We start from the raw sequence: 14927 nt of genomic DNA, 5'->3' as shown, positions 1-14927 counted from the left end.
GAAATTATATATATATAAAGGTTTGCATGAAAAACTTAATGGGTTTCCTCATTTTAAAAACAAGTCCATGCAGTTTTAAATTCATATTCACTTCACTTGTGCAAATGCATTACGATCTGTTTTTTCCGATTTTAGAACCTGTAACATTTCTACAGTTTCCAGTTTAAATATTTCCCTATAGTTTCTCATGCTTTGTAGAATTTTTAATACAAAATTCTCATTTTAGTTATAAAAAAAAAAAAAAAAAGAAGAAGAAAGAAAATAAATGACTAACTCATCTTTATAACAGATAAATGTAAGTATAGATTGAAGAGTCTGAATACATTTGTGTAACATGGATATTCCTTTTGTTGTAACCACATTCATAGTGCTGTAAAAAGTCATGGAACAATTATCAAAACATTTCCAGTGAAGAAAGATTTGTGCAAATGTCAGCTGTGAATAGATGGTGTGAATTTTGGGCAAAGTGATATGTCCTTCTCATTTTCCTGTGAAGTAAGGACTGATTTAAACTCTTGCCTGTTATCCTCACAGTGGTTCTCCATATTTGTATTTGAAACAAGCACAAACACCATGCTTACGCTCAACTAAGTCTTTTAGAAAGTGGTTTAAGGAAGTGTGAGGCCCTTCCTACTTTTATAAATCATCTCCATCATCTGTGCTAAAGCTGCTTCTCCTGCTGCTCTCTTTTGATGCAGCTGGGGATGTTGCAGACAAGAGCGGGTCTGCTCCAAATGGTGATACCGTGTCATCCAGTAAAATTTCCTCTAGTCGTTGCTCTTCTTTTAAAGCTGCACTGAAGGACAAATCAGTGAAGTGTGAAAGTGGATCAGAAAAGGCTGTAGATCCATCACAAACATCAGAATTTTGTCCATGTGCCAAAGGCATTTGTTGAGAGTAGTCTACAGAGTTCTCCTCTGGATATGACTGTTGCTTGATGACCTGTGCAGCTAAATCTACAGCACTGAGTGAAGATATGACTGGAAGGCCATGAGCACGTGCCTGAATCTCTAGTTCCTAATGTTTAAAAAATAAAAAATAAAAATTAGATAATGATTTTGGAAGAGAAATAATGTCTTCAGAACTATTGCAACAAGTATACAGATCATATATGTATATTAATTATACTTCTTGTCTAGTTGTGAGACTATGTTAAAATACAAAATTGTTAATCTAGGAAAATTTGCCATATGCTTCCAGAGATAGTTTTCTTTTTAATTCCACTGCTATCATTAAGCAGCAGGGAACATTAGAGATGGAAAAGCTTTACTGAAAGCATTGCCTTGTGAACTTAATAAAGTTGAAAGAAAACTGTTGCAACTTTTGGGTCTGTTATTCATTGCTATCCAGAGAAACAGAAGATACTTTATGATGCTAATTTATTGATATATTTGTAAATTACAATAAATTACAATATATAAGGTGAATAATTTTATATCTGTCTATCTATGTCACCACTGCATGTGTAAATTCATATTATGTTGCTTTGTGTCATGAGCAGACATAGCATGGCACACTATGCCCAAAGAAGTGCAAAGTTTGAAATGGTTACAAAGGGAAATGAAAACACAGAAAGAAATTTTGTGTTCAGTATTGATTTTTGGCAGGAGAAATGTACTTTTTCCTTCCTGTTCTGTCTTTCTCAGGCTATAATATATACATAAGTTAACCGTTTGTACAAATACTTTATTAATTTTCACCGTATTCTTTTATGTAAGGTTTAATTATGAAAGGAATTTCTTAGAAATCTGAAAAAAATACCTCATCCCCAATACGCACAGCAATAAACACGGAAAAACAATTCATTTTCAGTAAGTGACATTTGGGAAAAATGATATAGATTAATAAAATTTGATGAGGGATAAGTACGGAGAAAGCTTTGTAGTTCATGGCAACACTCATACAAACCTGAATTCGAAGCAGAAGTCTTCTGTTAGCATGCTCTAATTTCTTCTGTCTGTGTTCTAATTCTCTGGCTCTCTGTTGTTCTTTTTGTAGCCACTTGATGTACTCCACTGATGCTTTTAAAATAGTTCCTTTGTTCCAGCGCATATCACTGCAGAATGTAGAGATAACCTTTTCACAATTGTGCATGTCAGCAGAATTCATAAGAACTTACAAAATCTTTTACATTAATATGAAATAATGATTTACATGACTATTATTCACTCTTAGATATTATTGCTTCTGAATGGAAATTTTAATAGAATAGTTAAGAAGCCCTTATATAGTAAAATTAATCCCAGAATGAAAATAAGTGTCAAAAGAAAGTAATAAAGTGACTTTTTGTGGGAGAGCTAAATGCAATATCATGATTCTACCATTACAGTTTTTATATTTTTAGTGAAAATTGCTTTTATTATTAACTCTAAGATTAAAATCTATGTGCAGTAGTTCTGCATTAATGAACTAGGAAATATACATTACTGAGGACTTAAGACTAAATTTTTAAAGATCATTTCAAATATACTACTCCCTTTACCTGACTTACTAATGAGGTTGCTTTTATGCTTGTTGAGGAAAAAATGGTCTATGTTGAATGCCACTCATCATTGACGACAGACAAATCATGGTTTGGTAACCACAATGGTATGACAAAAATTCTTGCTTAAGCCCATTCAACAAGCTTGAAACAATAAAAATCAGCTTGAAGTCCACAGCTGCATAGAGACACCAATTTAAAATAAAACTCTTGCCCCCCCAAAATAAGATTAAACCCTTCCCTCATTCAGGAATTCATGGTTTAGCTACCAGCTTACAAGCAGTCTTACTAACATTATACTTCTTCTAACTTAGCATGAGTTCAAGGACTTTCATACATCAATTTGTTAACTTTCCATATACTCCTTTATGCAAGGTCTTAGAGGCCTTGGAACAGGAATAATTTTCTCTTGAAAATGTTGAATTTCTGATAAAGTTTGTTATTGTGTAATACAGGAATGGGCAGTGCTGCATTAATATGCAGCACTGAAGAGTTTATCCAAACTACCACAGAAGAGTTTATCCAAACTACCCACTTCACTGCAAGATGGCTTAAACTGAGCAGAAGACAGACAGCCATTCTGGTCTTATAAACCAAGCCCGAGAGGGAAAAAACTTTAAACCAGTAAGAATCTGAGGTTGGGAGTGAGAAGTAACCAAATTAGTCTGTTGTTTTTAAGTATCTGTTCCAAATACATATACTTACACCCTGGCATTTATAGAGTAAATATATATATATATTATACTCTCATCTATTACCACTTTCCATTATTTCTTGTTTGCTTTAGTTAAGGAGACCTGACCCTACTCACAAGCATGTGATCTGGGATAGAATTATTTCTTTCAGAAGTGTCTATGTTTTACATTCAGCTTGCTATAGTAAATAGCTAAGGAACCTTGCACTCTTATCCCAAAGGTAAGCAGCCTTGATTTCCACCAAGACTGCTGTCTTAAAATGATTTGTGATAGAGCATCACAGTGTTTACATGCCCTAGAATTTAGATCATTTGCTAAGGATTTGGGAGAACCAGCCTTATTGTCAGAGAAGGATGGAATTCACATCTCCTTCCTCTCCAGCCAGGAGACAAACCATGTGGCTCCAGCAAACTCCTCTCAGCCATATGGGCCAGGAATACACAGCTTTGGGGTTTAGAAACTGGGGAAATCAGAGAGAAAATGATTATTGCTTCACACCGGGCTGTCTGCAAAGCCAAAACCTCACAGACTGCTTTCTGAAGTGGGTATGTATTTTCATTTAGACCATCTCTGGATAGAAAATTAGGCAGAGGTGGGAGCAGGAGCCAAGAGCAGAGCCCGTGTCCCTCATAAGAGCTAAATCATCTCTTGGCAGTCCTTCTGCCCTCCTCCTTGCTGTCCTTTGTGCCTATGGGAGAGCAGAACATGTTTCCTGATAGAATCCTGTGGCCTTCCTCCTGTGAGTGGACTTTCTCCTCATATGTGGGATGTCTATGTTCAAACTTCAAAGGTTATGGAAGGTCTTAGTAGATCTGATGCTTATGTTTGTGAACAAACATTTGAATACCATCACCCCATTGTAATCTTGGTGATTTTTTTGTTTGTTTGTTTGTTTGTTTTCAGACCTCTCTGGAAAGTTAGGTAAAATGCTGACTTCTTAAATACCTCTCTATTTAAGCCTGACTTGCTGTGTAGTTTGAAAGGCTGGAAAGTGTCTGTCTCTCTACCCCAGAGAACTCTTGAATAAATAGGAAGAGCTAAAGATAGGAGGAAAACAACTTTTCCAGATGAAAATCTCCACTGTCATCTCAGGTATAAAAATGCTGTTTGTAGCTAGGACATATTCATAGCAACTTTGAAAAGTGCAACAGTAAGAAAACTTATAGTATAAACTCTGGAGAAGCAAAATCTGACTAGGCACTAGGGATCAGTTCCTCCCAGCATGTAATTAAGACCAAGCTAAGCCAATTTTGAACTGATGATCTAAACATGAAAATACAGCAATATAAAATTACTTATTAAACTATAAGTGGCAAAATAGAAATTCTTAAGACATCTAACAGCCGCAGAAAAATATACATATATCACACCTTTAGCAAACATTTAATAGTGATCTCACAATTTCACGTCATTTATAAAGCATTATGGATTCAAAATCAAATTCAGACAAAAATGTTTTTCAGTCAATTTTTCTGATTGACATATGAATAACCCATATGTTTATGACTTTATTTGAAATGTTGTTATCATGAAATTCATTCATATCGCACATAATTAGCAACATTTGTGAAATTGCTTACTTTTAGTTCATGTTGCCTTGATGCTTTGTTTTTATGGTTATATGGTATATATGGTTATATGGTATATATGGTTATAGATTTTCACATAATAGAAGTCATCACTGAAGAGCTAATTTCTGGATTCAAATTGGTCAACTTGGATGAAATATATATTTATAGATACCTTTGGTAGTAATATTTACAAGTTTGAGAAGCAAAACTATCATGGAGATCTCAGATGAAAATGCTGTGGTTGCTGTTATCACTTAACAGATTTTGAACCATTTCCATTAAACTATTGCAGGTCTGTGCTTAATGAACTGTGATATACAATACATCTGCTGGCCAGAGTGCAAGAACAAATCTGATGCAAGAACAGAATTCTTCCTGGTTGCTATTTATACATCTGTTATTATGTGTATGTGCATATGTATATCCTACTTCTCTTAATGCATATGCTCACTGATATTAACTGAGGGATAGTCAAGGAACATCTTCCAATGTCTGGAAGAACCACAGCAAAGGATTGGCTGGCAACCTTAGAAGTCAATTCATATTTCACTCTGTATCTCACTATTTATACCAGGAGTAAAAGGAATACTGGTTCTGCATCACAGACACACTCTGTCCTTTCTAGCCTGGCAGACTAGCCATACAGCAGTGACAAGACTGCACTTTGGAGAAACAGAGGCTCTGTGGAGGAGATGTATAGGGCTGGAAGAGCAGCAATGTAACTAGAGAGGATGAAGAGAAACAGTGGGAACTGCCTAGTAAGTGTCTGTAATGTGTTTAGCCCTGTTTAGCGGGCAGGCAAGCAAATTCATTTATGATGGGAAGAAAAAAATAATCTTTTTTAAAAAAAAAAAAAAAAAAAAAAAAAAAACATTAAATCCAAGAAAAGCAAGTACATTAAAAGAATTTGGAAAATTCTCAGAATAGTTATTGGTTTTCTGTGTTTGGTTGTTGATTTGTTTTGTTTTGTTTATTTTTCCCTGAAAATACTGAATTCAAAGTTGGCTGCAGATAAAGGTATATGAAAAATGATAAAAGGGGTAATATGAGATTGTTTATTGTTTTTAGGGACATGTATTGTTCCTGCTCAGTATCTAACAGAGGTAGAGTTTGTAATGACAAGACCTACAAGTTCATCTGAGAACCTGTAAAAAGTGAGCAGTCAGTAGTAGTTTCCAGTCATTTAATTGTAAAGTGTTTTATAAAAATAGGTAAAACAGTTGCATTTTATAACTACCACCACAGATATAGATCAACTAGTCTTTAGAGACTCTTTCACTGGTTATTAAATCCCTCATTTTTTTTTTTTTAATCTTCATTTTTATTATACATATGTTAGACTGTGTCCTGTAAATACTGAGACAGATGGGAAAATCTACATGTAAAACAAGTCAGTTGAGAGCAGTGAGTTTTGCATGTCTGGGCATCAGCAATGACCTCTGCAAAGGAGGATTGTGTCTTTGAGAGAAATTTTAAGCAAGCTACACATATATTACCTAGCTTAATTAACAGAGATCTGCTACACTTAATATGCATGGAAAACTAGCAAATAAGTAAAAAACACGTTGTGTGAACCCTAGTTCCTCTTAAGTTTACCAGCTAGATCTCTCTACAAATCTCATGAGCCCAGGAATTTAGTGAAATTTTCATCTAGGAGAGTTCCTCATTCAGGAGAAACGAAACATAGCCATGAGGCTGTACGCCAGCTTGCTTCCAGTTAGGTATCTTTGTTGAAGTCAAAGGAGCTTCACTAGTTTGCACAAGTTTAGGACTCCTGAAGGAGGGGCATGAACATCTGATCATCTGAGATTAAGACTAATTAATGAAAGCAGAGTTTGGGAGCAGGTAGTAGTCACAGAGTTTACCAGTTGCAGAGCAGTTAATAATAAGAAATGCATTTGTGAAGTTGAAACTGTGCTTGCTGGCCATTTTTTTTCACTATTTCTGAGAAATTAGCTTTAGACTGAGCTTGTTCAAAGAAATACTTTGAATGACTTTGTACCTGTTTTGATGACCTGTACAATTACCAAGTGTACTTTCCTGGCCATTTCATAATGGTGTAAGTGTATACAATCTTTTCCTTTACAAGAAACATGGTCATGCTGGCCATTAGAGGGTCTGCCCACAGACAACAGACAGAACATCGAGTACAGACAGATACAGAGAGCAGAGAGTGAGTGAGAGCAATTCACTAGCTCTGCCCAAATCCTCAGTGGTTCTTTTAGCACCTCAGTTCGATAAAATGACTAGAATTCATAAATGAAAAATGATTTTCTTCATATTTCTGATAATTTCAGTCTAGCTACCATAAAACAATTCTTTAGTTGTCATTCCCAGCCTCTATCACAATATGAAGTCCTGTTCACCACTGGATTTTGAGAGGTCGAACACAAAGGAACCAAGAATGGAAAAGTAGGTATATTTAAAGGATGCATATTCTGATTTCTTTCAGCAAAATATGACTGCAAATTTTGGGCCTTTTTACTTTATCTTTGAATTATTCTATGAAGTTTGCATTTCTGAAGGATCTATTACTTGGATATTTAAGCACTGAAAATTAAACGAAGAGGGCAAAGTTTTTTGCAACTTATCTCCATATTTAAGTAACATAATCCACATTTTTGTCTTTTTTTTTTTTAAAAAAAAAAAAAAAAGAAGGGGGTAGGGGCTTAAGCTATTCAAAAGAAAGTAAGAAAGTTCCTGCAGAGCCTCTGCAGGAGCAAAACAAGTTCACCATCTAACAAAACAAAAGTGAAATGAAATAAATAAAAACAAACTTCTAAGACGCATAAATCATACAAAGTTTCCAAATAGCATTAACAATGTCATTTTCTAATCCTGAATGTAATCTTCTTGAAACAAGCCATTTGGGACAGCCATGCTAATCACAATGACTTAGTTATAAAAGTATTTGCTCTTCAATGCAAAGGTTGACTTGTTTCACTGTCATTAGTCCAAGCATCAGTAAGGTTTCTCCTTTTACAGCTATGTTCCTACTATAAGAAGAATCTTTTAAAATCAATATAGGAGGTGAAAATGCTATGTGTGATAAAACGCTACAGATAAAATATTGTAAGAGCTGATACATCTATTTCTTTGAAAGAACAGGGCAGATTGGGGGCACAGTAAGGTGTTATGAAGGAAAAAGCAAGAACTGAAAGAGAGGGTAAGGACTCTGAGTTATGTTTGGCAACACAGGATGATATCAGAAAGAAAGAAAAATTTTGATCTGCTCAGCCAACAGAACAATGTGGTCAAACTGAATTATATCAACTTGCAAATATATATTAAAAATTATTTACACTTCTTTGGATGAATTTAACTTGCCACTAAGCTACAGCAAAGTTAATCATAGAATCATAGAATGGTTTGGGTTGAAGGGACCTTAAAAGATCATCTAGTTCCAACCCCCCTACCATGGGCAGGGACACCTCCCACTAAACCGGTTTATCCCAAACCCCATCCAGCCTGGCCTAGAACACTTCCAGGGATGGGGCATCCACAGCTTCTCTGGGCAACCTGTGCAAGTGCCTCACCACCCTCTCAGTAAAGAATTTATTATTCATTAAGTTATAACTTAATTTTTCAATGTGTCCAGAACATTTCGATGCCTCTTTTTTCTGAAGATCAATCTGAAAGCTTTTATATAGAAACATTTTCAAAAGTAGTACTGATTACCAGCCTTTTAAAAACAATTCTCAGACCTCAAGATGGACTTTTTGCTTTTGTAAATATTATACTGCTTTGGGGATGTCACACTGTTGAACTCAATCATGGGTTTGGAGACTAAAACAAGAAAAGGTGATGTCTTCAGGATTTTTTGCTGAAACTCTTTTTCAAGGCATCATCATTAAAATCTATGAGTAAAATCCATTATCCACTTACTGGAGCAAAACTGCAGGTCCAGAGCATTCATTTTAAGCAGAGTTTAGGCGATTGATCTAACTATTAATGATTTGAATAAGTTTATAAACTAAACCAGAATCCAGACCAAAACATGTAACTGAAACACCTCTGTAGGCAATCAAAATGACAACACTCATGCCCATTTCTAATTGCAGTATAGCTTGCTTCCATTATTGCTTTATACCTGCAAACCAACAGTGCCATCCACTGTTTTTCTGAGAAATCTCTCAATTATTTGCCCAAATGGTCTTGAATACTGAAAGATATGCCAGCAAAATTAAAACTCTTTTACAAGAGTGTGTTTGTAGGGGATCACATGTAGCCAAAACTTTATTTAGGCACTTAAAGTACTTCTTACTTTAACTCAGCTGTAATACCCAGATGTATTTAAATAACAAGAACATGCCCATTTATCTCGCTTGGACAGATGCTGTAGATGGAGCAGAGTTTGTGAATTCTCTAAAATGGTTGTGGCATGTTAACTTTCTCTCTGGTGGTTTAAATCCAAGTGGCTTATTATGCCAACCTTGTACATATCTAAGTCTCACAGAGCCTAGTGTTACATAAATCCTAAATATAATACATTTTTTTCTTGATTCTGAGGAAAATATAAAGCTAAAATATTGATAGACATTTTCATTTGAAGCATCCTGCAGGTCTGCACTGACATGCAAATGATGAAGACAACATCTGTATAACCAATTTTATGCAAGATAAACATAGTCTTAAGACTTCCCTGAGTGACATGAAAAATCTAAGGCTAAGGTCCTAATATATCACTGAATCATTATTGCTAATCCTACAATAGCTTTTCCTACTGAGGTGGCTTTTTTTTTCTTCATATTGATGACAAATACAAGCTCTAAGGGAAGGCAGATATAGTTTAAGCAATGTGCATTTTTTGTTACTATAAGTATATGCATTGGTGTGAAATGTAATTATTGTAGCAATTATAACAATTACTATTTTTATCCTTGCATTTCCGACTTTATTTTTTCCCTGCAGTGTGTGGAGGTCTTCTGAAAAATGTTCAGTTTACAATCTTTTAACAAGATTTTATGTATTTATTTATTTATATTTGATAACTAAAATGCAGACAGTGACACACGTTTTATCCCACTAGAGGGCCCATGACAAGGGCTGAAAATACCATTCCTTCTTCAGAGACACCACACATACTTGTGGTGTCTTTGGCTTATCTTCTTCCCCACACACACATCCTGTGTGTGTGGCTGTCTGCCTTTAACACCCTGGAATTGTTTTCATTTTATTATCCTTTTTTCAACAGGCACCAAAAATCTGTCAAAAGTTTGTTACTTAACAGCCTGATCCAAGCTAGTGGCCTGGCATGGAAGATTCCGTATCCCATCAGTCAATCCTGTGGCCATTACATGCATCTTTTTTCCTGTATTTAAACTGTAAACATTATAGGAAAGATTGTTGAACTCACGGATCATTAGACTTGGGGATGAGTGTGCCAAGCTCCTTGATTCGGTAATTAATATTATACCTTCTTCTTCTCTCGACTGTTAAAAAGAAACAGTTATTATTTCTATGGTGAAATATTCTTGCAGAAAGTCAACATACTTTGTTATAATTAGTTAAAAACAAGTCAGTCAATGTACATAAAATTTCCTGAAAAAGAAATCCCAACATGATCTCTTACCTGCCTCTGACATGCTCTTGGGACAAACTCCATGATTAGTAAGAACTCTGCATTCTGCCCTGTATGTAGGTTTTCCCCAGTTTAAAACTAGACTCTCAGAGAGTGAAATAATCTCACATTCTTTAGACGTGAGTTACACTTACTTAATTTCTTCTGAATTTTATGTACCCTTCCTCCACTGTGCTGCCACACAAGAGTTTTCAGCTTTTATTGGGGGTTTCAGCATTCACTGGGACTTCAACAGGGATGCAGGACAACTCATACAATATTTCACATTTTGTCAAAACTGCTACAGACCATGGTTAACAGCTTTTTATCTCTTATCTACTTTTCTCAGCACTGTAAACCATGGAGTAGACTTAATAGCAACCATCTCTCTTCACTGAAACAGAGGAAGATTTTGTCCCAGGAACACTCCATCCCCAGCATATGTTTTATTTGATGATGGACAGCACAACCATTTTTAAAATAACTTTCAAAACACTCAACAAAATAAAGAAAAAGTCATTAAAATAAATAAATAAATGCATTACTCTTCTAAGACAAATTATGTATGGTATCTTGCTTTATTTGCAGCTTAGTTACAAACATAAAAACAGAAGATAATCCTCTTAAAGTTAGTTTCCCATCTCTGTGTTCTCAGTCCATTTTCTTTGCTGTATGGGTATCCAGACGAGCATGTGCACAAAGGGCCTGTCACCTTTCTGCCTCCATTTGACTAATTTAGAGAGACTTCTCCTCTTCTTCCTCACCAGTTCTTCTACAGATACATATACATGCGGAAATCTCACATTTATCAGTGGCACAAAGGAAATCTTATCACTTAGAGGGATTTTTTGTACATAATGGTGACACACTATACCCTTAATTCCTTGTGTGTTTGTTTGTTTGTTTGTTTAATAGTAATGGTAATAGTAATGGTTTAAACTCTTGATATTACAAGAAGTGGCTCCATTTCTTAGATCTAAATTGTTTTTCAGGGCTTCATTGAGAACCTACCATGTCAAAACGAAAGCTTTTCTATAAGACGTATAAGAACATTTCTGTAAAATATGGACCTTAATTCAACCTGGAACATGAATGTTTGCATAATTCTCATCAGGTTCCAAAACCTGACTTCTCAGACCATCTCTAAAAAAACTAGTACCATTAAATAGTAAATAACACTAACAAAACCATCTTGGGTAATTCATTAATATGCCCAAGACATCACACGGTAGACCTGTCTCCAGAGAGACTTTGAGCTCTGAAACATACACCTGAAACGTAACCAGAAAAGATGTTATGTGTCTTCTTGCCATGATCCTGGCATACAGTCTTGGGCCTACTTTCCAGTTGTGAAGGACACTTCACAGACATGTCTGTGTGCAGCAAGGGTGATCTCAGAGAGCTCTCCCCCCACTAGCCCCCATTAAAAAAAAAAAAAAAAAAAAAAAAAAAAAAAAAGTGGAGGCATCCGAAATGTATGTTTTCACCTGTCTTGCCTGTCTTGCCTCTTCTTCCCCATCTTGAAGCTCTGGACAACTCCTACTCACCTCCTTTCCTAGACCAGCAAAAACTCCATATTCCTGCCCAAATAAGACAGGCAGCAGCTACTGTGACACTTCCAAGAAAATGAGCTAGCAACAAATGTAAAAATCTATATGGCTTGTTTGTGATCCACAAAAGCATACATACAGAAACAAGGAAGGATTCCTTCTGGAGAGTCTCAGTAGCAGAAAGATGCCAGTATTTTGTACCAGTGGGCATATGCTTCCAGGTACATGAAAGTAAATTTGTAAGTCTAATTTGTAAGTCACTGGAATACCCAGAGAACAAAGTTAAAAATAGTGGTTATTAACTAATTATGAATTTAGGCTTAGATTCACAAATTATTTCTGCTGGAAGAAATGGAAAGGAGAGGTGGAAAATGCAATTGTTTCATTCAACGCTTTTCAAAGAGAATGCTTCAGATTTTTTGCTTTAAATTACTCTTCAGAGTGAAAAATTGCCTAATGTTACAGGCAATCTTCTTTCAGGAATAAAAATGTTTTTATCTATTCTGGATAAATCAAAATGTTGTTTATTTTTATGTGTTTAATACTTAATCACTGAACTATAAATTTCACTATGTTCTAAGCATAAACTACAGAAGACTTTTCCTTTGAAACTGAAATATCTGTTATCTATGCACTACTGTACTGATCTCCATAAAGGAAACAGAAGTCCACCCCAGCCTACAGAGGTCAGAGGGTGTGTGTATCAGAGAAGTCAGAGCACTGTGTGTCTTGTCCCATTCTGCTCCAATCTCTTTCTGTGACGTACAATTCCCATAGCCTTAAGTGCTTAACTACTGCTTGTAAATGGTTGCAGAAGGATGTTTTCTGCATTTTTTTTTCTTTTTTCCTTTTTTTTTTTTTCTTTCTCTCTCAATTGACTGTAGAGAGATACAGTATCTCACTTGGATGCTTCAGTAAGTAAGGAGTGAGGAGTCTGGATCATCATTGTTTTGTTGTTTGGTTGTTTGGTTGTCTGTTTGTTTGTTTGTTTTTGGTTGGTTGGTTGTTTTTTTTACTCCTTTACTGTCTATTTTGCACTGTAATTCTTAAAGACATCAAGTAAAATGGAATAGTGCAAGATATAGAAATGTAGACTCAAAGCATAATAGCAGGAGATGATATGGAAATAAATTAAAAATATGTAAGGTATATTAAAAGAAAAAAGTAAAAGACAATTTTGGTTCAGGGGAGAAAGCTATGTGGATGGCTGTGTTTACAGACTGAGTTCAATCTGATTACCCTGCCAAGACACAGAAAATGAGCAGAGACATGGCAGCTGATGTATATTAGTTCTGTATTCCATTTAACAAGATGGAAGATGAACATATACTTACTGAGATTGTGGTTATCCTTTTTTTGTCTCTCTTTGGCCATTGCTCTTGTATCTGCTTCTGACAGAAAGTAACATATATTACAACAGTCCTCAAGTTACAATTTCAACTGTCCTATCACCATTTCAGAATAGGCTCTTTTCACACAGAAATGCATACACACACAAAAGACTTCTAGTCATTTTACTTTATTATTCTTTTTATTATTAAACAAGATCATAAGCAAATCTACATTCTACCAGTACTAAATTTTTGAGCAAGTCTGGCAGGTTACTTAAGATATTATTGCACATTTTTTATTTAAGAATATAGAAATGTTATGGAGGAGTATTTTTCTCCAATTTGCTGTAGTTTACTACAGAAAAAACCAATACACTAATGTGACTATGGATTTGTATATCCCATAATGCAAAAGTTAATCAGATTTCTAAGATATTCATATTGAACAAACTTAGTGTTTCCTCTTAGTGACACTAATAAACTGTACATGGTTGTTAGCATTTTTTGGATTAATTGAATGTAACTTTTAAAGTTGTTAATCCACTAATATAGATTTACCTTGAATAGCCTTATTGTAAGCTTTTAAAAGAACCATTTGTTCCACCCTGGAACAAATTTAATGGATGATAATTTATTTATACCACTGATCAGGAGCCAACATGTGGAAGAATCCACTGTTTTTAAAAATAATTAGGTTTATTAGAAGCATGATGTTCATAAAAATCACAGGGCAAACATTGTTTCTCAATTGCTAAAGAGGAGAACAGAAAGAAAATATTTCTTCATGGTCTTTGTTCTTTTCCTTAAATGAAACTATGTACTGCAAAATTCTCCAGAAATGAATTATTATGGAGATTTATTTCATGAGTATTTTTTGTTCAACTTTTAAGAGAAACATTGTAACTTCTTAAATTATAAAATGCCGAAATCTGTGAGTTCTTTTACCTGTGAGTTCCCTTTTTACTGGTAGATTAGCTGGGCAAGAAGCATTTGTGAGACCCATATTAGCTGGTGTCATTCCCTGGTCACTGTTATATATATCCAAAATGCTGCTAGATAGCTTAAGGGGGAGGGGAGGAAAGGAGAAGAAGAAAGAGAAAACAAAACAAAATAAAACAATTAGAATAAGTTAAAAGACTTAAAAGATTAAATAAAACAAAACAAAACAAAAACATAAATACAAAAGAAAAGTAAGTTTCTTGAGTATGAGACTGATGTTCTTTAGAAGCAGCTGTATATATATGTCTAAAGGGAAACTTAGTCCTTAAGTAATATTAAGTAACATCAAAAGTGAAAGATCAAAGTGTGCCATTCTTCTACAACCAGATTTCCAAGTGGAATTTCTACAGGTTTTAGCTGCAGAGTAATGGAAGGATATGGACCATGGTGTCTGTTTTTGAATTACCTCTGTGCCATATTTTCAAATAACAGGATTAGCACAACTGCATTTGAAACAAAAGTTAGGTTGAAAGTAAAAGTAACCTTGCTGATTTTGACCTATTATACAATGATTCTATGGATTCCAGATTATTACCCAAATATTACTTTTACTTCTTAAATATATTGAAGTTTAGTAATGAACAGTTTGGACTCAGGTTCTATGACCATATAACAATCCTTTCATTATTGATTATTGTCTTATATATTGCTGTATGTTCATGTGAAAATAGAGTCCAAGTCCTTATTCACATATACAAGAAAAAAAAAAAAAAAAAAAAAAAAAAAAAAAAAAAAAAAA

The 14927-nt window shown here is 34.7% G+C and overlaps 1 protein-coding gene across 7 annotated transcripts in view; it reads right to left on the bottom strand.

Annotated features, from left to right (window-relative positions):
- Nucleotides 1-263: 263 nt before the first annotated feature.
- The window catches only part of TFEC (transcription factor EC), a 138095-nt gene continuing 123431 nt past the window's right edge, over nt 264-14927 (bottom strand). For 5 of the 7 annotated variants that reach the window (XM_035311260.1, XM_035311267.1, XM_035311275.1 and 2 more), the window contains 5 exons: nt 14135-14249; nt 13193-13249; nt 10105-10180; nt 1909-2056; nt 637-1017 (listed from right to left, as the gene is read on the bottom strand). In XM_035311260.1, the coding sequence (XP_035167151.1) occupies nt 637-1017; nt 1909-2056; nt 10105-10180; nt 13193-13249; nt 14135-14249 (777 nt within the window). Of the gene's footprint in view, nt 1018-1908; nt 2057-10104; nt 10181-13192; nt 13250-14134; nt 14250-14927 lie in introns of all 7 variants that reach the window. The other 2 variants (XM_035311247.1, XM_035311253.1) reach the window with 2 other exon arrangements.

This window comes from Oxyura jamaicensis, chromosome 1, assembly GCF_011077185.1.
Source record: "Oxyura jamaicensis isolate SHBP4307 breed ruddy duck chromosome 1, BPBGC_Ojam_1.0, whole genome shotgun sequence".
Classification (NCBI taxonomy): Eukaryota; Metazoa; Chordata; class Aves; order Anseriformes; family Anatidae; genus Oxyura; species Oxyura jamaicensis.
Note: the sequence above shows the minus strand (reverse complement) of the source record. Positions and strands in the feature narration are given on the sequence as shown.